At 36.1% G+C, this 24623-nt stretch overlaps 1 protein-coding gene and 1 long non-coding RNA gene across 4 annotated transcripts in view; one reads left to right on the forward strand and one right to left on the reverse strand.

Moving 5' to 3' along the window:
• Positions 1–24623, reverse strand: part of LOC147836322 (uncharacterized) — a 309667-nt gene that overhangs the window by 184080 nt on the left and 100964 nt on the right. The gene's annotated exons all lie outside the window — the stretch shown is intronic.
• Positions 1–24623, forward strand: part of ube2o (ubiquitin-conjugating enzyme E2O) — a 135922-nt gene that overhangs the window by 23319 nt on the left and 87980 nt on the right. For 2 of the 3 annotated variants that reach the window (NM_001440840.1, XM_087254815.1), the window contains 2 exon segments: positions 19430–19489; positions 20711–20821. The exons of the other annotated variant lie outside the window; for it this stretch is intronic. In NM_001440840.1, coding sequence (NP_001427769.1) covers positions 19430–19489; positions 20711–20821 — 171 coding nt within the window. 3 annotated transcript variants of the gene reach the window in all.

Genomic DNA, 24623 nt, shown 5'->3' on the forward strand with positions numbered 1-24623 from the left:
GCTTTGCATTTTTCTATGCATTACTAACAACACTAAACCAGACATTTGTTTTATAAGTTAACCAAATATCCGCAGAGATTCAGCAGTTTTTTTTTTCTGACGCGTTTGCCATTCATGCCAGTCAGTAAAAAAAAGTAAGTTCAATTCAATTCAATTCAGCTTTATTTGTATAGCGCTTTTACAATGTAGATTGTGTCAAAGCAGCTTCACATAAATGGTCATAGTAACTGGAACAGTGTGGTTCAGTAACTGGAACTGTAGTTCAGTTTTTAGTGTTTAAGTTCAGTTCAGTTTAGCTCAGTTCAGTGTGATTTAATCATTACTGAGAGTTCAAACACTGAAGAGCCAATTCATCGATGCGTAGCTCTACCAATTCTGAACCATGCGAGGCAGTGGCGACAGCGGAGAGGGAAAAAAAAACTTCACCTGATGGGAGTGAAGAAAAAAAACCTTGAGAGAACCAGACTCAGTTGGGCACGACCATTTTAATTTCTCTGCTGGCCAAAAGTCTAGTGCAGAACTTCATTCGTCGTGGTTTAGGCTGGAAGATGGCCTCAGCGAAGACTCGTCTGTCCCTGGAGCGTCGCTGGAATCAGACTCATGTTCTCCACTCCCCACGACCATCAGCGCAGCAGCAGCTCAGGATATGGCCTGGTCCCGGATATGGAATCCTTGGGATCATCACGTCGCTGGTCTTGGATCCAATCAGTGACTCCGCATAATCTGAGGACCTCGGGATGAGTATCCCCAGGTGAAAATAGAGAATAAAGAAAATAATTAGCGTAGCTGCTGTTCATAGTGTATATAAGCAAGATGTAGGAGCCAGTGTGGAACCCGCTAGGTGATGCATTGAGTGTATGCTTTACTAAACAGATAGGTCTTTAATCTAGTTTTGAACTGGGAGAGTGTGTCTGAGCCTCGGACGTTATCAGGAGGGCTATTCCAGAGTGTAGGAGCCATGAAAGAGAAGGCTCGACCTCCTTTACTTGATTTTGCTATTCTAGGTACTACCAGAAGCCCTGAATTTTGAGATCTTAAAGAGCGAGTTGGTTTGTAGCGAGACAGAAGGTTGGTTAGATAAACAGGAGCTAGATTATTTAGAGCTTTATAGGTGAGAAGTAATATTTTAAATTCAATACAGTGTGTTCCAGTGTGGCCCTGTTTCAGGTATTAAGATTCCTTTTCATCAATCTGATGCAACTTTTATTATTTACAGGACGTAAAAATGCAATTAAAAGTTTCAAATCAATTAAACTCAATTTATAAAAAGACTAGCCTATTTTACGCATTAAATAATGAAATATAACTAATTTCCTTTATTTCTGATTAGACCATGCATTTTAGTCTGTTTTACAATTGTAATATGTGCATATGCTTTTTTAAAATAACATTCGTTTACCAAATATTTTAGCACATCGAAAGTAATTAAATGACCTGTTTTTTGATTAAAACCTTTATGCAAAAGGAACAGAAATTGATTGCGCACGCGCAGGAAAAAAATGCAATTATGCGACACATGACATGCATCGCTGTTATGCCGCATTTTGAGGATAAATTCGCATATAGTTGCTGCTTTGAATAGAATAAAACTATTTAAAAACACATTAAAGATTTAACTCAAAAAATAAAACATTCACAAAGGAGTATCTTATGGAAAAACACCAATTGACGGGCTCTGCTTTCGGTTTTAAAAGAATCAAGCAGCTTTAAAAAAATATATAAGTTGCTGAAGAGAAATGACACGAAAAAAAAAAAAGATTAAACATATCGGGACTGTTAAAAGAACATTTCTCTTTAATATATTCTTTCGACTCCGAAACATCAGCTAAGATTATGAATGACAGAGTGTCTCTATTGCCTGCTTTAGCAGTGCGTCCCGCTGGTTATGAACGAGGAGGCAGAGAGAATGCGCTGTTTAGTTTCGGCTTGATATATTTAAATAAAAACTAACACCGAACTGCTTTTAACGCTCAAAGTTATACTAAAATGCACAACTCTTGTTGGTTGCACCCGCGGGATGCACAATGAACCTAACGCGCCATTATTTTAATTCTATATTCGTGAAGAATGAGCCATGAGATTGAGATTTTTGAAGGTGCTCTCCAGCGGAGAAGTTCCTGGCAGAGTAGCGAGTGGAAAAAATGTGCATGCAGAAATTGGACAAGAGGAATAACATTTTAAATTGTATAACAAGCATCGTATTCTTTCTAATCCTCGCCCAGTTTTAATACAAGTTGTGTTTTTTAATATTTGTGGCTGTGAAGTTTATTAAGAATATATTTATATATTATTAAATAATTACATAATGTATATATATATATATATATATATATATATATATATATATATATATATATATATATATATATATATATATATTAGCGGTGTAACGATACACTCAGCTCACGATTCGATATGTATCACGATATTTGGAATAAAAATTGAAAATTAAACTGAAATGCAAATTTTACCAAGTAAACTATGTTTTATGTATTTCTTTTGTTTCAACTTGTTAAACTGAACCTTCTATAAGAAAATAAATTAAACAGGCCTGTCTCTGGAAAATAAAACAATTTAAAAACTTAAAAATATTATTGAAATGACAGAGACAAAATTAAGGAATAATTTAAGTAAAGGTGCAAAAAATAAGCTTTCTATTCAATTGAATTTAACAGTAAGAGCTTAAGGCTTTGCTTGGTCACTTGCGTTTTTTTGTGTGTGCAAAAAAAAAAAATCCACATTTCCAGGTATTTAATTCATATTTAATTAAATTCATTTAGAGATCTCTCTAATTACAATTGTGACTAGTCAAAACTCATTTACAGATATCTGCAAATATTTTTCAATGAAAGTCAGTGGAGGAATATGACTAGTCATAATATATTTGCAGATATCTCCAACCTGATTTCGTACTAGTACCATTGTAATTGCAGATATCTCTAATTGTCATTCTGACTAGTCGAATTGTAATTATGACTAGTCAAAATATAATTATACATATCTAAATATATTTATGGATAGTCAGAACAAAGGTTTAAATGCTAAAACGGCTTGCCATACGCGCGCGTCTATCAGTCCGCCCTCTGTAGTAACAGCTCACGGTGAGCTCACGTCATGTGTGATTTTGCGGCGGGAACATTATATGAAGACAGAATGATATTTTAGGCTGAATTGTCCCTTATAAATACATTATGTGACTCATTCAACACCATTAGGAGGTATCCCTGTCGCTGTGCAAAGTATGTAAATCACTGTGAAGACTTTAAAACTTAGGATGTTTGACCCAGTATGCGTGTCAAAAAGCGGACGAGTCTAAAGCAACGACTGTACAACCGGAATGTTGCCAGACGTCTGATTTTGAGAGGATGGGCCATCCTCTATTTCAGCTCCACTCGTCTTGGTCTGCTAACATTACTGCTGCTGCAATCTGAACTCACGTGCGACAGCAGGTGGAACGTAGCTCACGTGCAAACAGCTCAACTAATAAGAGAAAAAGGACGTCATATCGTAATCAAATCGTCATAACTCCATGATGCATATTGTGACATTTTTGCATCACAATAAATCGTACAACGATAAATCGTTACACCCCTAATATATATATATATATATATATATATATATATATATATATATATATATATATATATATATATATATATATATATATAGAGAGAGAGAGAGAGAGAGAGAGAGAGAGAGAGACATTACAAGTAAAACAACAACAACAAAAAAAACAACAATTTTACTTTAAAGAAGAACAGACGTTTTGAGAAAAAAAATGAACAGAACCCCAACTAAATTATTAAAAATTAACTTGCGGGACTTAATTTATGTACTGTGGCAACATTATTTTTATTATACTTTAAGTGATCTGCTTGAAGTAGGTCAGATTTATTAATGGTAAGTTTTAGCCTAAGTTTACATCAATAACAATGTGCATTGTCCTTCACCATACAAAAAAGGAAAAGAAAAAAATACATTATTATACACCATTGTAGCCGCAAATTTTTTTAAATGCATTAAAAAGCAAGCGCATATCTTAGCCTTACCTTAAGTTTGTTCACATTCTGCCTGTTAACATACATGCTTTATTTTATTACAGCTCATTTTGATGAATTAGCTCTAACTGACAGCTTTTTCTTCTTTTTCCGCGGTTATGTGCGCATTAGCCTATATTTCACACGCATATGCAAGTAGACTGAAATTGAAATTAAAATACAAAACATACTGAGCCATTAAGTAAAAACAAAACAACAGTTATAGCTTCTGTAAGGGAGAACACTGACGTTTTGAAAAAAAAAAACAATAATTATCAAAAATAAAACTGCCAGACTTAATTTATGTCCTGCGGCAAAATTATTTCTATTATACTTTTAGTGATTTCCTTAAGGTAGGTCAATTTATTTATTTTTTGCTTTTGATGAAGCAGCATTCAACTTAAACTCTTTAGACCATGCCCCTGACTGTTTCTCAGTGTTTCGCCGCAATATCTTTAAATAAATTATTTATTTAGGCCTATTTTCATTATTAATTTATTTTCATTATTCGTTTATTATTATGTACAATAATTCAGACATAAAATAAGATAGTAAAATATAATCAACAACGAAAATGTAAATAAAAACAGAAATAAAAACATAAATGAAAATGTCTTGTCTTGTCGTATCAAAATAGCAAACACTGAACATCTCTCTATATTTAGGCTAAACGACTGCTTTATTTACTTAAGACTACTTATTTGTACTGAATGTTTGTGCTTTCATGTTAGTTGTCTTTATTTCTTCAATTCTATTTTCCAAAACGAGTCCTTTGCACTTAAAAAGTTTAAAATAAAGCTTGTTAACAATTTTTAAATGATTAATGAAGGAATTATAATGCTTTGACTTATTGTTTAATATTTAATGCTGCTATAAAGGTTATTTCTGTCCGTTCGCATCCCGTCCCTTTGCGCCCCCCTGGCGGCTTATTCACAAACTGCTGTCATACACTAAAAACAGAGCAGCAGTTATTTCAAACAGCGGCGGTATAAGGCCTGGCGGTAATAGTCACTTTGAACTCCTGACTACTGTATGTTGGTCGGTTAACTACAAAACCAGAATAGCATTTAAGGTGATGTGCTTCAAAACAAGGTCTGCCATAAAGGCCTGACTAGTGTCAAAATACCAAATGCTTTGTTAAATAAAATAATAAATTAGGGCAGTGCAATTAATCCAAAATCCTATTTTGATTTTGGGTTCTAACGATTATGAAAACCATTAATCAAGATAGACCGCGATAGATCGTGAAAGACCGCATACTTCTGTGTGTGTGTGGTGTGCACACAGTCAGAAGCATGCGGTCAGCATTTGGTCTCATTTGCACATTGAGACGAACAAAGGGCACACATCTAAAGTCATTTCAACGTGAGTGCTTTAATGGTCAAATAGGTGTCAAAACGCGGTGTTTAGTGATTATTCAAATTGACCCTCATTTGTGTAATAAACAAACGAGTTGAGAATCCAAAGACATGAAAGACATGAAAGAGAAACCATTAAAGTGACAGCACACAATATTCCTGCTGCCGCCTATTTTTATCTGTAATCAAACAACAAAAGGAGAAAATCCCTCTCTGCTCTTGACTGAAGACTGTTGTAGTCATTTTCTTACAGTAAATCTGCTTAAAGCACAGTTTGTTTCATATTTTTATTCTATTGTATTTATATTTTTATTGTATTATATAGTATAAAATAACTGTATATATGCAGTTGAAGTCAGAATTACTAGCCCTCCTGAATATTACCAACCCTTTTTCTCCCCAATATCTTTGGAAATTTTTTTGATTTTTTTTTTTTACTTATTTCTGAACATAATAGTTTTACTCAATATTATATTATAATATTGGGTATCTTTTTGAGAGGTCATTTCAGAAAGTGTCTTTGATGGTCTTTGTGAAGGAGGAGTCCTCTTTATTCACTGGGAAGTGGTGCTGGAGTTTATTTAAGATGGGCAGAATCTGACTCAAGGTTGGGCTCCTTTCAGCAGAGACGCAAAGGGTTGAAGTGTAAAGTATCTTTGTAACTTTGACAAACTCTTTTGCTTTTCTAAAAAAATATAATTAGATTAATTAGCTGGACTATAGATTCATGAGCAAAATCATTCACACTGAAAATTGAATAAGCATTTAGAATGAGAACAGAGTTTTTACCTGTTTTTGTCCATTAATTTCTGAAGACGATGGTCCATGGAGGTGGCCATGAGGAATAAGCTATTCCACCTTGTTTTCACATCAAGGATGACCACATGTTCGGGGAAACCTAAAGTGGGAAGGAGAAATTTATGTTTGTATGTGTGTATCAAAGTGGCTGTTTATTTGCAGAAATGTTTTACTGCATGATTTAGCAAAGGATTTTTATTAACTATTTGACCAAAGAGCTTTGCACTAAGGTTTATCTATTCTGATTTTTACCTACCGAGAAGACGCTGCTTCTCTTTAAGGATAGGATTATCCAGGCTGGATCTTTTCAGCCACACCACCATTGCTCTGATCCTTCCTGCCCACTGTGAGACTGAGGTAATTGTGTAAAACTTCTGAGCAGCAATAATAAGAATGTGAGCAAAGCAGCAAATTTTTTAATACTTATATTTTTTACTGCTACATCCATGTTTGCTGCATTGTCCACTGTCACAGCAAATTCTCTGTCCTTTATATTGAATTCATCAAGAATATCTCCTAACTCTTCCGCTTTGTCCCCTTTCTGGGATTTGTATACTGCCCTTGTATGTAGGACCTTCTCTTTCTTGACATTTTCTTTTTCATCTGCATACCACGCAGATATGAGGGTATTTGAGAACATGTCTAGGCTGAAGGACTGATATCTGGGGTTTAAGGTGCTTATCATCTTCCTATATTTGACATCATCAAACACTAAGTAAAATTTGCATTTTATCATTTTTGCTTACTATAAAAAGTTTTTAAAAATTATCTAGGTGAAGAGACTACCTACAAACCTGGCCAACAGCCTTAATATTACTATTATAGTAATATTACAACATTATTTACAACTTACTGTACTTTAAGGCTGCAACTAACGATTATTTTAATAATCGATTACTCAGTCGATTATTTTTTTAATTAATCAGGTAAAAAACAAAACAAGAAAAGCATTAATTTCCAACCCTTTATTCAAAAAAGCTCACCCCTGAGCTGTTAGAATAATAATAATAATAATAATAATAATAATAATAATAAACTAACTAGTTTTGTCTTGTTTTCAATCCAAATATCTAAATGTTTTTTTAAATGAAGATGCATACTAGACACATGAATTAGCATAGGAAGTCACTTAACCTCAAAATTAAGTGATTGTTTGCTTAAAACAAGCAAAATGATTTGCCAATGGGTTAAGAAAAATGATCTTAATAAGATATAATCTCAAACAGAAGTTTTTAGCATCACTTTATTTTCTCATGCCATTTTTCTTGTCTGGTCTTGATGTAAGATCTTTTAGATATTTGAACTGGAAACGAGACAAAATGACTAAGTTAGAAAAGTTTACTGCACTGCAGCTATACATGACAACAGATGGCACAATAAAGGATATAAAAAAGGCGAGTGAATAAAAATGTGTCTTTAGTCTTGCAATGCAAAATAACTAAACCACCGCTGCTTTACTTCTGTTATTAACTCTTTCTCTGCTGAGTTTAAAGATTCTATCTGGCCCGGGAGTCAGTTTTCTTTTAGAACATTCACTCTTAATGTTTTTGTGGCGACGCATCATGTTTTTCATGTGACAAACTGCAGCCACAACAGTGATGAATGACAAATGTATCCCTTTTATTTAGTTTTTTCTGTGTTAATTCTACATATTTACATGCTTGCTCATCATGTCATCAACTACCTGATATTCCAATTCACATAAACATGTAAGTGATCGTGATCTGGGATGTGAGATGGATATCTCCATTAGGCTTGGGCGGTGTCCAAATTTTGAGACCGTCAAACCGCCTCCATATTTTACCCCGGTATCCGGTATTACCGGCGTAATAAAAAAAAATATGACGTAAGGCTCAGACAGCGTCACCAAACTGTTGGCTTGAGCCTAAACCATTCAGAAACTGAATACATTCTATGCGACCTTAGGCAGAGAGAGAGAGAGAGAGAGACAGTGAGACAGACAGAGAGACAGACAGAGAGACTTTCTCTGTCTTACACAAACACACACACATCTCTCCCGCGATTTATTCAGAAATTTACTCCCACACCGTAAGAAATCTGGCCGGCTCCCGCGGGAATGCAGAGAGCTGTAATCGGGCCATAAAAATTATACCCGATAGGTCCCGAGTCCGACACGTACATTTTGATTGACAGCTTTATAAAGCCCGAGCCCTTACAGCTCTAATGCATTTTTTCAAGAATGAGTCATTTATATGTTTTAACAGCATTTATTCGTAACAAACGTAGTCTATATCCCACTTGAAAGTTGGAACAAAGAAATAAAATAAGTCCTCTGTAACATCGTAACATCTCAGCACTCTATAGGTCTACATGCACTTAGCTTTTAAATTGGCCAACACACCAATGAAAAGAAATCTTGCTTAACAAATCAAATAAACTCTAAATGATGACGGGTATTTTGGCAGTAACTGAATTGAAGCTGAATATTAAAAGAATAATGCCACCATTAGTCTGTATACTCTGTCTACATTATGATTATATGGTTTAATTAATATTTATTTATAATTTAAAACCCTTTACTCACCAAGATTAGGCTACGTGTGTTTGTGGAGGAACATTATTAAATCCACTGGCTTTAGCGCAGTCTTGCGCTCATGTGCGTCCAGCAGCACTGAACACCGTTTCACTGCTACTGCTACAGGCCGAGATGCAGAGTTCTGATCTGGCTGATTTTGCAAGTTTTAGGTAGGATTGTTTATTCATCTTATACCAGTCAGGAACATCCATTTAATTTTCCATGACCTTAGTTTCAGGGTAGCGAGTGGCCTCGTCATTTTACCTGTCAGTTTGCGGTTTAGGGCTCTACCGTAATACGCAGTGTATGAGCGACCGCGAAATACCTGCGGCTGGAATAACCGCTCTTTCTGACTGGCTTGACCGCCGTCAAAAAATTCTCTTTTTTTACTACTTCGTCATAATTTGCTACACCTTTGCAGGGATGGACTTTAATGCAGGGATTTGGATTTTTTCGGGTCTCGCCGGGTTCGGGCAAAGATCTTCAGCTCTAATGCAGACCTCTCGTTCATATTAACCACATCTCCCTTCTGTTCAGTCTAAACTGCCAAACTGCAGGACACTTTGAAGCGCGACTCGTCACGTCACGTCTCCCTGTCCCTCTCTCCCTCTCCCTCTCACCCTCTCCCCCTCCCTCTTCCTCTATCTCTCTCCTCCACACTGTCCCGTGATGACAACCACACACACGTTTTTTAGGCATTAAATAAAGGATATTTAATACTTTATGACGGTATAACGGTATTGAAACTGACACCGTTGCTATTTTTAGATCCCGCGGTATACCATAATACCGTAATATCGCCCAAGCCTAATCTCCATGTTTACTTGCCGCTGCTGCCTCATTCATAAAAAGCAGAACATGCTGGATTCAGCAGGTACATTCATAAATTACTCCCAAAATACATTCAAGTAAGTGGCTGGTTGAACTTAGAAGCGTAGGTTCAACTTTATAGTTACTTTCACTATGTGTATCTGATAAATAAAACACATCAGCAAATTATATTTAAATGGAATGTTAGACTTTCTTGTGTTTTACAAACTCTAAATGTATTGTTTTGCTACTACTTGTGTGTATTTACATTTCTAAAAAATAAATGAAGTATTAGGCAGTTAAAACGCTGCATAAATGTGATTATATGTCACGTCTTTCAGCGGAGTTAAGTTGGTTTTGTTTTCGAAAAGAAAAAAAAAAACGAAAAAAAAAGCACTTTTCCGACCCTTACTGAGAGCTCTGTTCGAGCTCTCCCGGCTAATCGCATATTGCTTCTGCTTAAATGGAGCAGTGCTTGTAATATCAAGCGAAAAAAAGAGAAAAAGACTGTGAAAAATAACCTGCTTTGTCTTTTTGTAGGAAACACAGTTTAGATCTTTTTAGCGTAAGAGTTTTTTGAGTTAATCCTGTTCATCACTGAATGTGTCAGGATCCCAAAACGAAACCAACTTAACCCCGCTGTCTTTCTCTGGCTCAGCGCCGGACACAAAACACCAGCAACAGGCACTTTACGGTTCTCACTTCAAAACGGAACAAAAGTAGGATTCTGTAGTGATTCATCCACATCATCCATGTCTTCGAGTCGCTGAACTCTGAACTCTCGGAGAGGTGCCGTGTTTACTCCACTCCGTGCTGAGCTAAAGTTTTCTTTTTTTTTTTTAATCAAACGTCTCTGTCGCGCGACACAACGAATCGATAATGAAATTCGTTGCCAATGCGTTTAGTAATCGATTTTTATCGATTTAATCGATTTGTTGTTGCAGCCCTACTGTACTTACCTCCACCATAAAGCCTCCACAGTAGAAAAAGGCAGCAAACATTTAACAATAAAATTTGCAAGGCCCCTGAGGTATTCATCTTTCCTTTCTTTGTTCATTTTTACTTTTTCTGCCAGTGTAAATGGATTATCACTTGATGGTCTCCTAATTCCAGGGTCAGCAGGAGCAGAGACTAAAACATTAATGTGAAGAAAACATAAAAGCTAAACTGTTAATGCAAGGTGGTGTAGTATAAGCAGTGAATGGTTCAGTCCAGATTTACCCTTACCCAGTTCATGTAATGGTATGGCCCTGATGTGTGTGTGTGTGTAGTTGAAGATGTAGCCTTTGTCTTTGTGCACACTGCTGTTGTTGGAGAGAATAAAGTTGTTCTGTGTAGCCCGCAGTGCGTGTATTAATATCGACAAAAAAGCTAAAGTTACAACACGAAGTTCGCCCAACTTTAAAAAGATTTTGAGGCGAAAGAGGTGGGAAAGTGTCATCATCGCATCTTGCGCTAATGGTTTATATGCTGTATGATGTCTTCCAGCATTCAGAGGACTGTGTGGGTACGAGAGAGATCTAAGGTCTGGTGGGAGCAAATTGTGGCGACTGACTACTTTACTCCATGATTTCTCTGTTGTTGTTGCTGTTGTTTACCATGTCGAAATCTCCACACATGCTCTTCCTTTTACATCATTAAACCGCGGAGAAGCACCACATTGTCACAAGTTTAATGATGTACAGAACGGAATGCCTCAATAAATCCGATCTGCCTTTTTACATGACAGTCACATTGTCACATATCCGATTTATATCTGATTTCCACATATGAAGGAGGCCTGAAACTGTTCTCTGAATATCTGAATGCATATATGCCCCAGCCATCGTGCAGTTATCCTCCTCAGTCATGGAGGACGACGCTTATGGTGGGCACATTGTTGGAGGCCCTGAGTCAGGAAAATACTGAGAGGATGATGATGATGACTGCAACGGTGTGATCTTCTTGCCGTCAAATACAGAGCAATTTTTTTGCTCGTAAATTAATTCCGTGTACTGTCAGATGTTTTATCATATTTGACATGCTGCCAGTCTTGGTCTCGATAACTTTTTTTTACAGATATTGCATCGCACACTGTTGCCACCAATATTTGCATAATGTGGCCATACTTATGATCGCTTAAACATTGTTTGCATTATATTTATGCTATGCTTTAAAGTGTAGTGCACGCTTTACAGCCTCACATTCGACAAGCTCTGGGCGAGTGGGCGTAACCGCCGTAAACTATTGATTTTCAAGACAGCCTTGCCGTAGCCGATGACAGCATTTGATCCGAGCACGTTAAGGATGCCGCAGGTTTTCTAGCTCACTGACAATGACAAGATTATACCCTTGGGTGTCGAAATTTGCTACCGAACGAAAATAATTTTTTTGATACTCGATAGTATTGAGACAATTCGGTCGATGCATAAAAATGATCAAACTTGATACCCAGCTTTATACACTTTATATATTTTTCTTTGAAAATGTATCTTTTTGCAACAAATTTTGATAATGTGTAACTTAATTCTAATGTACATGAAAAACTCATAACGTCTGAGCTGAATTGCTTCAAAACAAGTCCACTATAGTATATGCTTTAGCACCAAAACAATCCATTAAACTATTTTTATGGTTTTATTTTAATTAATTAACGAAGCGCGGTTTAGCAGCATGAGCTGGACAATCTTTACAAGCAATTGGCAGCACTGATAGATTTCTTAGGTTACCTCGGAAGAATAAACTCGGTCTGAAGGATGAGAAAGAGCTCAGAAACCCGATGAGTGAATGGAGAAGCTCCCCGCATGTCTCGCCGTGATGCGCGATTTACAAAATGAGAGTCTGCTTAGGCCTATTCTTGCAAGTCTGTGGGGTAAAATTAAAACACCCACGGATATAAGCGAGATCTGCACATAGTTTTGTATGGGTCCTGCAATAAGGGTGAATGCATAAAAGTAAGGTAAACTTTGCACTCTTGATTATGTAATGAGTGGACGCATCTCAGCGCAAAGCAAAACTAAACTTTTACTTGTCGATTCTTAATCAGTCATCCATAAGGTCTATTGATTAAAGGTTTATTGACAATCAATCGATCATCAAGTAATCATTAGCATCCCTAAATAAAATAGCCTATACATTAAAGAATATTTTATCCTAAATTCACCATACTCACCATTAAAAGGACAGTTCATTGAAAACTGAAAATTCTGTGACCATTAACTCACCTTTTACTTTTTTCAAACTTGTTTTATTTATTAATTTGTTTATTTTTTTTAATGTTGAACAATAATACCCAATAACTTGTAGGTAATGTCTGGTTGTTAAAAACTTGAACTGTAAAGGATGAATTAAGATTGTTCTTTTGTTTATTATTTTATTATTTATATTGTCAGACAACTAAAAAATTTGTTAAATCAGCTGCACAAAGCGATTGGCATGCTGAAAATCCTATAAATTTAATAGATATAATGATTTGGCATATATCGTGATAATTATTGATATAGACTAATATGATATATATATTCGGGGGTGTATTTGAGAGCCAGGATAGGATGTAACAGGTTTTGGGAGGCTGCTTCGATCAGGTACTGTACCAAAGTTGGCAACCCTGGGGTGTTTAGTTTACAGACTGTACCAAAGAGGGGGGTGGGTGAAATTATGGGAGTGTTTTAGTTCAAGTTCATTTATTTATAAAGCTCATTTAAAAGCAGTCACAAGACTGACGTAAGTGCTGTACATAAAACAAGGTAAAATAATAAAAAGACAGAATGTAAAAACATAGAAATAAAGCAAGAGAGACATATGTAAAAATTGAAAAAAAAAAAACCTGTAGAATGAACTATTAAAATAATCTTAAAAAGCCAAGCTAAAAAGGTAGGTTTTAAGAAGTGATTTAAAAATGGACAATGATGGAGCCATTCTAATCTCAAGGGGCAAGGTGTTCCACAAGCGAGGACCTGCCACAGAGAAAGCTCTGTCCCCTCTACGTTTCAGCCTAGACTGTGGAACTGAAAGAAGATTCTGCTCACTCGACCTAAGAGATCTGACAGGAGTGTAAAGATTTTAGGAAGGTTTAAGGAAGAAATAAAAACGGGATGGCTGCGGGATACAGGTCTGAAATACGGGATACTCCTATGAAAAACGGAATTGTTGGCAAGTGTGCTTAACAGTTTAATATTAACATGATCTGCTGTAGTTAGAAATCTGATTGTAATATCTTCTAAGCGTAAGGGCTTATGCGGTTTTGTCGCCATCTTGTGGATAGAAATAAATATTATATAGAAATATATTTATATGTGTGTATATGTGTATGTGGGTATATGTATGTATATATATATATATATATATATATATATATATATATATATATATATATATATTTATTAGTGCTGTCAATCGATTAAAAAATTAACTAATTAATCACTCTTTTTTTATTAATCGCATTTTAAAGACTGAAACTTGTAATTTTGGCTATTCGAATGTAAAATCAATGTAAATGCAAGACAAAAAATATTTAAATTTAAAATATAGTTTATTAGAATTTTTTTTTTTTACATTTAACACAGATTTCTTCATGTAAACAACATACCCACAATAAACCATCAAGATCCTGCTTGACAGCCTTATTTATTACAGAAATAAAAACACTGGCATGTTAATGCCATTTGAATTTTAAAACAATCAATGCCAATAAAGAAAAAATTGATTTCCATGTTGGATTTTAAGTGGACTGCAAAAAAATGCCCAAATACAGGCATTACAGATATGGAAAATAATAATAATAATAATGTATTGAATACACACAATTATACTCATTGCAGGGCTGAACTGGGACAAAAAAATCGGCCCTGGTACTTTGGGCTAGAGTGGTCCACTATATCATTCAAAATGCACCCTGTGCACGCCCTTGAATATGTTTACCAACTCCCATTCTATAAAAGCACAAAAGCAAATTATAGGAAATAACGAGAGTTGACAAATTTAAAACTTCAATTTTTTTTATTATTATTATAAAATTATAATCCACACTGGAAGTCCATATTGTGTGTGCCTGTGTGTTTTGAGGGAGCCTAATTAATAATGGACATAAAAACTGCCTGCTGACGCACACAGTTAATGTTGATTAATAAAATAAAGATAAATAATAAAAGCAATGTATCAGAGACCCTAAAAAAATGTTTAACTCAACAATGAAACATCAAATGTAGCTAAAAGATTTTACGTTGCCAATCAAATGATTTTAAACAATTGAAAAATGCAACAAATATTTGTTTGGGCCCGAACTACAAAACTAAATGTTAAAAAAAATTCTTAAGTTGCACACTAGTTTGGTCATGTATAAATATCATTATAACCATATTCTATCAATTTTATTGTCACTATAAGCCTACATCATGTTGACGATCAAAAGCACAATGTCATGATATCTCATACGATTGTCTTCTGACTGAGTGCATTTTAAAATACACAAATGACACTCCTCATAGAGCTTGAAGCAGACATTCTTTATAATTTGTAAAACAAAGACTTGCAGGTTAAGGAAACCGCATAGGAGGAAGTCGCCGCGGGTTGTGGTGCAGATTAAAAGTAAAAAAATATATATTTATATGGACAGATAGGTTACTAGATAGAATAGACAGGAATATATTGATCTGTGCTCCGCTGCAGAGTACAGATGCAAAATTCAAATGCCTACTCGCCGCTTCTGCTCTCCCGAGCATGAGAAACAGGCATGACTCTCGACTATATTGACAAATACACACCTACGTTGCACGCTACACAGAGCCCAACATGGACGTTTGTGATTGGGTCAGCCTAATGTCAATAAAGAAAAGAACCAATGGGCTGCAGATTATGTCACATGGGCCGCTCTGTCTGGAAAAGAAACATCTTACTTTCAGAGCATCACAGCTCACAGGATCGTCAATCACTTAGGCAGAAAAACATGACAGTCTGCTACAGGGTTTCCGCAGTTCCTTAAAAAGTCTTAATGTCTTAAATTAAAATCAGGGAAATTAAGGTCTTAAATTGTCTTAAATTTTACCATAAAGTGGTTGTAGGTATTAAATTTTTAGCCGGGGTGCTTAATGACGATAGGGAAGCACAGTGGTCCACCGTAAAACATCTAATAGTTGATTATTTAGTTTGTGTGAAACAGAGAGAAATGACAGTATCCGTGATTTACTAGATTATTACGGTAGGTTGGCTACAGATGCTTACATTGGTCTGCACCTGCGTGCTGTCATTACGCAATTGCCGAGGTGAGGTTCAAAATGCAAAGATGGGAAAGTGTAAATTTAATGACGTGGCAAAGAAGAGTCAATGAAGATGAAGAAGCAATGTGTAAATTCTGCAAAAAGACCTTTTCGTTAGGGACCATGGGGCTCAAAGTCGTCGCGTCGCACATGAAATGAGGAAAGCAGTCACAGGACGTTGCAGCATCTAGTCATAGCGGGTCCAGGTTAATCCCTGCATTGTTTGCAGCTCGACCTAACAATGTTACTAGTTCAGACTAGAGCTGAAGATCTTTGTTGGGTTCAGACTTTATTTCTATCATTTTAGACAGGGTCGTGCCGTGCTTGGGCTTGCGCAGTAAATGAACATTCATGTGATGCATTTCGATTAGCGCGAGGAAGTAATCAAATTGTTTGTTAATACATTAAAATCCATCCCTGCAAAGGTAAAACAAATGATGACAGAGATATCAAAAAGAGTGAATTTTGTCAGCGGTCAGGCCAGCCGCCAGTTTAATTCGAACAGTCATTCTAGCCGCCAAGGTATTTCGGCGGTCGCTCATACACTGCATATTACGGTAGAGCACTAAGGAGCAGTGTCCAGCGAGCTGACAGGGAACATGATGAGGTCACTCACTTGAAACCGCTGTCATGGAAAATGAAATGAATGTTCTTGACTGGTGGAAGATGAACAAACAATCCTACCCATACCATGCTAAATTAGCCAGATCAATAGTGCATCCCGGCCAGCAGCAGCAGCAGTGAAAGGGTGTTCAGTGCTGCTCAGTGAGCGCAGGACTAAAGCCATTTACAGTAGATTTAGTAATGTTCCCCCACAAAAACAAATATTCTTGGTGAGTAAAGAATTTTAAATTCTAACTAAATATTAATAAAACCATAAAATCATAATGTAGTCAGAGTATACAGGCTAAAGCTGGCATTATTCTTTTAAAGGGCACTAATCTACAAATCTACTTTTCAAGCTGTTTGGACAGATCTGTGTGTTGGTATAGTGTATAGACCGTCATACTGGGGTGATATGAACACACCCAGTCCTTTTTTTTTCAATTTAACTACAAAAAAAGGGTCGGCCAATTGGAGCTGTTTTCAAATCGATCGCACCATTACGTAGGTGTGCGATTCCCCCGCCCACAGAATTGATTGACAGCTGCGCGCATTAACATGTTCCGGTAGTCACGTGAACATGTCAACAAGACCAGACAGACATACGCAAAGCAACCGGGAATAAAAGCTCTGTTCTGTTCGCTAGGATCAGCAATCATCATCAAATGTGATTAAGAGTAAGTTTCACATGTTTAAAGTGTTTTAAAACAGAGTATGTGTGTACAATTATGAGAACAATTATAAAAGAAGACGTTTAATCCTGGTTTGTGGAAGTTAAATCAGGTTTATTTTGTACATCAGCATAACAGATATCCACACAGTACTTGAGGTTAGCCTTAACAAAGCTAAGCGCGCTCTGTCTGTCTGCCTGTGTGTGCGTGTGTGCGTGTGTGCGTGTGTGCGTGTGTGCGTGTGTGCGTGTGTGCGTGTGTGCGTGTGTGCGTGTGTGCGTGCGTGCGTGCGTGTGTGCGTGTGTGCGTGCGTGCGTGCGTGTGTGCGTGTGTGCGTGTGTGCGTGTGTGCGTGTGTGCGTGTGTGCGTGTGTGTGTGTGTGTGTGTGTGTGTGTGTGTGTGTGTGTGTGTGTGTGTGTGTGTGTGTGTGTGTGTGTGTGTGTGTCGCGCGCGTTAACTTTGTAACGATATTGTGTGTGACTCATCAAAGCAACTTCACAATACTGATTAGTAAAGTTTAGTTCTGACTATAGTATCTCACAAACGCTACGTGAGACCTTCTTCCTTTAAGTCTGTCTGTTGTCTGACGCAGCTGAAGGAGGAGGCGTGTAGAAACAGTAGGCCGGCAGAACTCGGCTTAAAGGCGCAGTACGACAAAACCACCCCCTGCTGGAAATCAGTATAAGACAGCATCTTGTAAAAGGTATTATGAAAAATCTGACGGGTATTTTGATCTGAAACTTTATATACACATTCTAGAGACGCAAAAGACTTATATTAAATCTGAAAAAAGGGGTAACCTAGGTGCCCTTTAATATTCAGCTTCACCATCGCCTTATTGTGAAGAGAAGTGGCAAAACATCCAACAGAGCCTTTATCTTAAATTCTTCATTGCCAAATACCTGTCATCATTTATTTAAATTAATTTGCTAAGAAAGACTTATTTTTGCATTGGTGCATTGGCCAATTTAAAGGCTAAGTGTATGTACCCAGGCCTATTTAGAGTGTTGAGACGTTAAGATGATACAGAGGGCTTATTTAATTTTTTTTGTTCCAACTTCCAAGTGGTCTGTAGCCTATGTTATGAATAAATAATGTTAACACATATAAACGACTTATTCATCAAAAAAGACAAAAGAGCTGTGTGCATGTGCACACTTAGATAATGTCGGGCTGTAAACGGGTCAGGCTTTTAAAATGCTTTTAGTCAAAATGTACTTTGGTTTGGGCTCTATCGGGCCTAACTTTTATAGCCTAATTACAGCACTAGTTCAGATGCCCCCTCACAGTCAGCTATAACAGTTTCATTTCACCACCAGACACCCAAAAGGCAGGTACTGTGGGTTATCCATACTGTGACGAGGCACAATTTATTTAAATCTAACGAGGACATTAAAATGTGTAGCCTTTTCCAAAGAAATTATAATTTTTTTGGTTCTTAAATTATATTTGTTAAGGGCTTAAAAAGGTTTTAAAAAGCATTTAATTTTACTTTTAAATTGGTGCAAGTACCCTGTGCTAAGTGTTTTATGGGCCGATCAGATCATAAGATGATCAGCCCAGCCCAAAAAGTACATCGGCCCAGTGGGTAACTGCCCGGTCTGCCAGATGTCCAGTTCGCCCCTGCCCACAACAGGAAAAAAAAACTGCAACTGCATTAATTGCATCATTTTTTTTTACGCGTTAATTATTTCTAATTATCGCATGCGTTAACGCACTAGTTTTGACCATGGTCTGTTGAAATTCTTGATTCTGATTGGCTGCAGGTTGTGCATTCTTTTTAAACAGTCAGTTTTGATCACAGTTCAAAATAAATGTGCTTCTCCCAAACGTTTAAAGTTACCATAGCAACTCATATGTGCTGCACAGAAAACTGATGAGGACTGTTAATGGCGGATGGGTTCTGTCTGCAAAATGAGAAAAATACTCTTAAATTAAGAAACAAAATCAAGTTATAAGAGTTTTTCCAAGCGAGAATATAGTTATTTTAAAGTCAAATCGGTAGTTTATGTATACGGATAGTGGGTATTTAAAAATGTTAGGAGCTCCAGTTGGTCAGGCGGATCTAATTTCCTGCATTTCTGTTGTCAAAACATGATATATAATTAAAATTTTGTGTATCTATCAATTAAGACTTTCTCCAGAAGAAAAAATATCATCAGACATACTGTGAACATTTCCTTGCTATGTTAAACATCATTTGGAAAAAAAAAAAAAAAAAAAGGAAAACAAAAATCAAAGGGGGCTATTAATTCTGTTACATAGACATAGGTTTTGATTGTTGATTGTAGATTGAAGAGTTGAAACCTTTGAACTGCATGACCTATAAGACTACATCCTCTTTCTCCTTTGTCTTATTCTTTCTCTCTTGATCTTGTAGCTGAAACTTGAAGATCGATCTATTGTGCCTAGAGACTTTGTCCGGCGGATAAATTCAAATGTAAGTTGTTTTATTACTTGTATTAAAAGACAAAAAAATGTGCAGAATAACACAGGACAATGGGGAAAAAAAACTCTCCAAAGCTTGTATTTTACTAGAAAGTCTACTAATGAAAAGTTGTTAAAAATGTAGACAGGAGTGTGGCTTAAGATGTTTTAAAAAATGCTTTTAAAGACCATGTGTATTCTTTAGGATGACATTTATCATTAATTTACGGAACCCCGGAAGGGACGTAGTGGGAAGAAAAAAATTGGCTGGGTGAAAAAAAAAAAAATGGGTGAAAAAAAAAATGGGTGGGAGGAAAATATATATTTCTAAGTTTTTGCGTTCTCTCGCAAAGTTTTTCGTTCCCTCGCAAAAATGTTTTGCGTTCCCTCGCAAAGTTTTGCGTTATCTCGCAAAGATGTTTTGCGTTACTCGCAAAGATGTTTTGCGTTCTCTCGCAAAACTGTTTCTCCACAAACACTTCCTGTTCACTTCACTCATGTAAACCCTCCCGTTTTGCCGAAATTCTCCCGTATTTTACCATTCTATCCCACTTTCTTTACTTTCATTACTGTGCGTATGCTACATCTGAACCAGTGAATGCATGTATAAGCGCTGACTAACGCGCTTCGTACAATAAACTGATCCTAGATCCTACAGACGAGCGGGTGTGTGTTTAAACAGACAAACACACTGAATAATATAAAAACATCTCCGTCCTGCATGTTTTATTTTAAACAACTTATTTTCTCTTAAATGAGCACAAACAGTTTCTAAAGTAATGGACTGCTTTCATAATAGATCTGTGCATTCTTACAGAGACACCTCTGTTATCAAATTAAACAAAACATGAGATTCATTTGCTGCTCACTTGTTTGATAACAGAAGTGTCCCTTTAAATGGCGCGTACAGACGCTGATCTGGGATCAGTTTATTGTACGAAGCGCGTCTGTCAGTCAGCGCTTAAACATGCATTCACTGGTTCAGAGGTTGCAAAGTGAAAGGCGACGATCAGCTCACAGTATTGTAAATAAAGTGACTTTGCGAGGGAACGCAAAACATCTTTGCGAGGGAACGCAAAAACTTAAAAATATATATTTTCCTCCCACCATTTTTTTTCTTTCACCCATTTTTTTTTTTTTCACCCAGCCAATTTTTTTCTCCTCCACTACGTCCCTTCCGGGGTTCCGTATTAATTGAGGCAGAGTTCAGTAATTTGTTCTTTGAATCCTGCAGGAAAAACAGTGTGGAATTGTGACTAACATAAACACAGAATGTGCAGTGAAACTTGTAGGGACCAACTGTGCTCTATATCCTGTAAATAGCAAAGACCTGCAGCACATCTGGGTGAGTTTCTTTACCTGCTATATTGCTATATGTATGTTCTATATGATTTGCTTTTGATATGCTTTTGATTTTCTAAAAGTACAATATAATAATAATAATATCACACAATTCCCCATAATGGCAATGTGAATATATATATATATATATATATATATATATATATATATATATATATATATATATATATATATATATATATATAGCTAATTTATTACAAATAAAAAACCTAAAAAATTTTATGTACATAATTATTCACAGCCTTTACTCAATACTTTGTTGATGCAACTTTGGCAGCAATTACAGCCTTAAGTCTTTTTGAATATGATGCCACAAGCTTGGAACTCCTTGCCCAGTCCTCTTTGCAGTATCTCTCAAGCTCTTATCAGGTTGGATGGGAAGCGACGGTGTACAGCTATTTTCAGATCTCTCCAGAGATGTTCAGTAGAATTAAGGTCTGTGCTCTGGCTGGGCCCCTCAAGGTTATTCACAGAGTTGTTGTGAAGCCATTCTATTGATAGGCATTACATTTGATATTCCAAATGTAACGCCTGGCATTCACTCTGAAGAGTTCAATTTTAGTCTCATCAGACCAGAGAATTTTGTTTTTTGTGGTCTGAGAACATTTCAGATGCCTTTTGGCAAATTCCATTTGGGGAGTGGCAGACAGAGTGACCATCGGGTTATTGATCACCTCCCTAAGGCTCTTCTCCCCTGATCACTTAGCTTAGATGGCCGTCCATTTGGAACTTTCAGAGCAGCAGAAATTTTTCTGTAACCTTCCTTAGCCTTGTGCCTCGAGATGATCCTGTCTCAGAGGTCTACAGAAAAATCCTTTGTCTTCATGCTTGGTTTGTGCTTTGACATGCACTGTCAACCCTGGAATCTTATATAGACAGGTGTATGCCTTTTCAAATCATGCCTGTTCAACTGAACTTACCACAGATGAACTCCAATCAAGCTGCTGAAACATCACAAGAATGATCAGTGGAAACAGAATGTATCCAAGCTCAATTTAGAGCTTCACTGCAAAGGCTGTGAATTCTTATGTACATGTGAATTTTTTTTTTATTACAATTTTTTAGGTATTCTGTTTTTAATAAATTTGCAACAATTAAAAAATATTTCTAATACATATCTATCTATCTATCTATCTATCTATCTATCTATCTATCTATCTATCTATCTATCTATCTATCTATCTATCTATCTATCTATCTATCTATCTATCTATCTATCTATCTATCTATCTATCTATCTATCTATCTATCTATCTATCTATCTATCTATCTATCTATCTATCTATCTATCTATCTATCTATCTACCTACCTACCTACCTACCTACAAATTGTGAATAAGAAAGTAATGCAATAATTGACAAATCTCATAAACTTGTGTTTTATTTGCAATAGAATATAGATAACATATCAAATGTTGAAAGTGAGAAATTTTTAAATTTCAGGCCAGATGTTGGCACATTTTGGATTTCAAGACAGCTACACATTCCAAAAGGTTGGGACAGGTAGCAATAACAGGCTAGAAAAGTCAAATGTACATTTTAGGAACAGCTGAAGGACCAATTGTCCACTTATTAGGTCAATTGGCAACATGATTGTGTATACAAAGAGCATCTCAGAGTGGCATTGTCTCTTAGAGGTCAAGATGGGCAGAGGATCTATCTAAATAAATATCTATCTTAATAAATTAATAAGAATTTTTTATGAAATCCTCTTTTAAAATTAAATAAATTATTAAAATGGAAATTTTTATACATTTCAATACATTTAATACAAATAATATTTGGTGCATTTAAACAAGACAGCTTTATTAAATGGTTATATGCATTAAAATTATAGTTTGGTCACCTAAAACCTTTAGGAATAGAGAGATTCCTAAATAAGATAAGTTATTGCAAACTACAAACAAAATGTTTTATTCATTTATTTATATATATATATATATATATATATATATATATATATATATATATATATATATATATATATATATTAGGTGGTGTAACGGATCAAAAAAATCACGGTTTGGTTCGATACGAAACAGTAGTGTCACAGTTCGGTATGTTTTTGATACAGCAAAAAAAAGAATAAAGCCAGAGGATTTCTCTGATTTAAATTTTTTTAATGGATTCAAACTAACATCATAAAAGCATGATCTTGTTTTTATTTTCCTTTACTTTAAACAGTAATAGAGCTGTACTTCTGGGGGTTTCTGCTTAGCAGCAAATAAAACAAATCCTTCTTTATACTCAAAACCAAAAAGCCTCTTATAAAAAATAAATGTAATATTGTGGTAGTTAAACAAATAAAAAGAAAAGAATAGTTTAGTTTTTATATGGAACTCGGTTTTAATCTATTTTTAAGTATTTTTTTTTATTTTCAGAAAGATGAGTGTCCACCTTTTTCTCAGACAGCACAGATCTGCTTGATTTGACTGTCACCTGCCATTTTAGTAGATCTGAAAGCAGGAATTATCTGACTGAAGTGGGCTTATGAAGGAACAATGTAACTGGGCCTATTACATTTTAACATTTTCTTAAAACTCAAAATTTCCATTACCGATTAGGGTCTAACAGGGCTCAAAATGAACCTTTATTGCTTGGTAGCACTGGTGCTCCTTACTTCAAAAATGTAGGTGCACCAGACGAAATTTAATCGCACCCACCAAAAATGATAAGCACCGTTACTACACGTTTTATATGAACAGGTTCTGTTATATATTAACACTCTAATCACAACAAACAAATAAACAAAAATCTGTAAATCGCTCACGGGCCCTGCATGCACTGCTTGACTTGAATGAGATCAACTAAATTTACCATAATCACTGTGCTGTTCTCACGGGTGCTGTCTGATATTGCACAAATGGTATTATATCTTATTATTTGCATATGCCATCTTAATAACAATACTGTTCTTTCATGAGCTGCAATATTAGTTTCATCTCAGTGAATGCATGCTCTTTAGTGATGGTGAAAGCACTATCAGTCAAATGACTGACAGCATCGTGGAGATTAAATGAAGGATTAAATAACGTTAGAACATCTCGTGCTTAAAATGTGTAGATGAGGCAAACACTGTTACCTGAAAACTCCATCCCACCGGCTTTACAGTGAATGCTTTAGTCATAGCGTACTTTAACCACTGCATGTCTTTTATCCACTCTTCGAAAGTGTAAATGTTGGATTAACATTCACCACAAGATCACTAATTAGATGTGTCATTAGTTGTAACTCTTGCTGGTTTCTAAAACTAAATCTGTCAGTGTTGTTTTTATTAGCCGCGTTTCCACTATCGCGCCTAAAGCGAGCAAGCCAGGGCGAGCCAAGGCCAATGGCGTTTCCACTGTCACTTCCGGGGCCTAATCAGGCCAAAGCGGGTCTTTCTTGGGGCCAGCGGCCGGTCTTTTTCAGCCCGCCGAATACCTTGGGCCAAAGAGGGCCAGCCGGGGCTTCGGGGTGGAGTGAAAGGAGAGGCGGGCACAGTTTTCCGATCGCACACGAGAACATGCGCCAAACACATAAACAAATAAATAAATAAGAGAAAGAAAACATCTGGAACAAATTATAGGCTGGGGTCTTTTTTGCAAATGATCGCCCTTATGTTTCTCTTTTAAATGTAAGCTTGTTGCATAAAATGATAGTTTTAATAAGTGACTTTTCTTTGCTGCATCTCTTTGATGTTTCAATAACGCATAATAATCTTTACACCATATTAAAGACACAGCAGACAGTAAAGGTTTTCAAGAGGTTTTGTCAAGTTTAATAAGTGTTTTTTCGCGTTTAGA

This window comes from Danio rerio, chromosome 6 (genome assembly GCF_052040795.2).
Source record: "Danio rerio strain M-AB ecotype USA chromosome 6, GRCz13ab, whole genome shotgun sequence".
Lineage (NCBI taxonomy): Eukaryota > Metazoa > Chordata > Actinopteri > Cypriniformes > Danionidae > Danio > Danio rerio.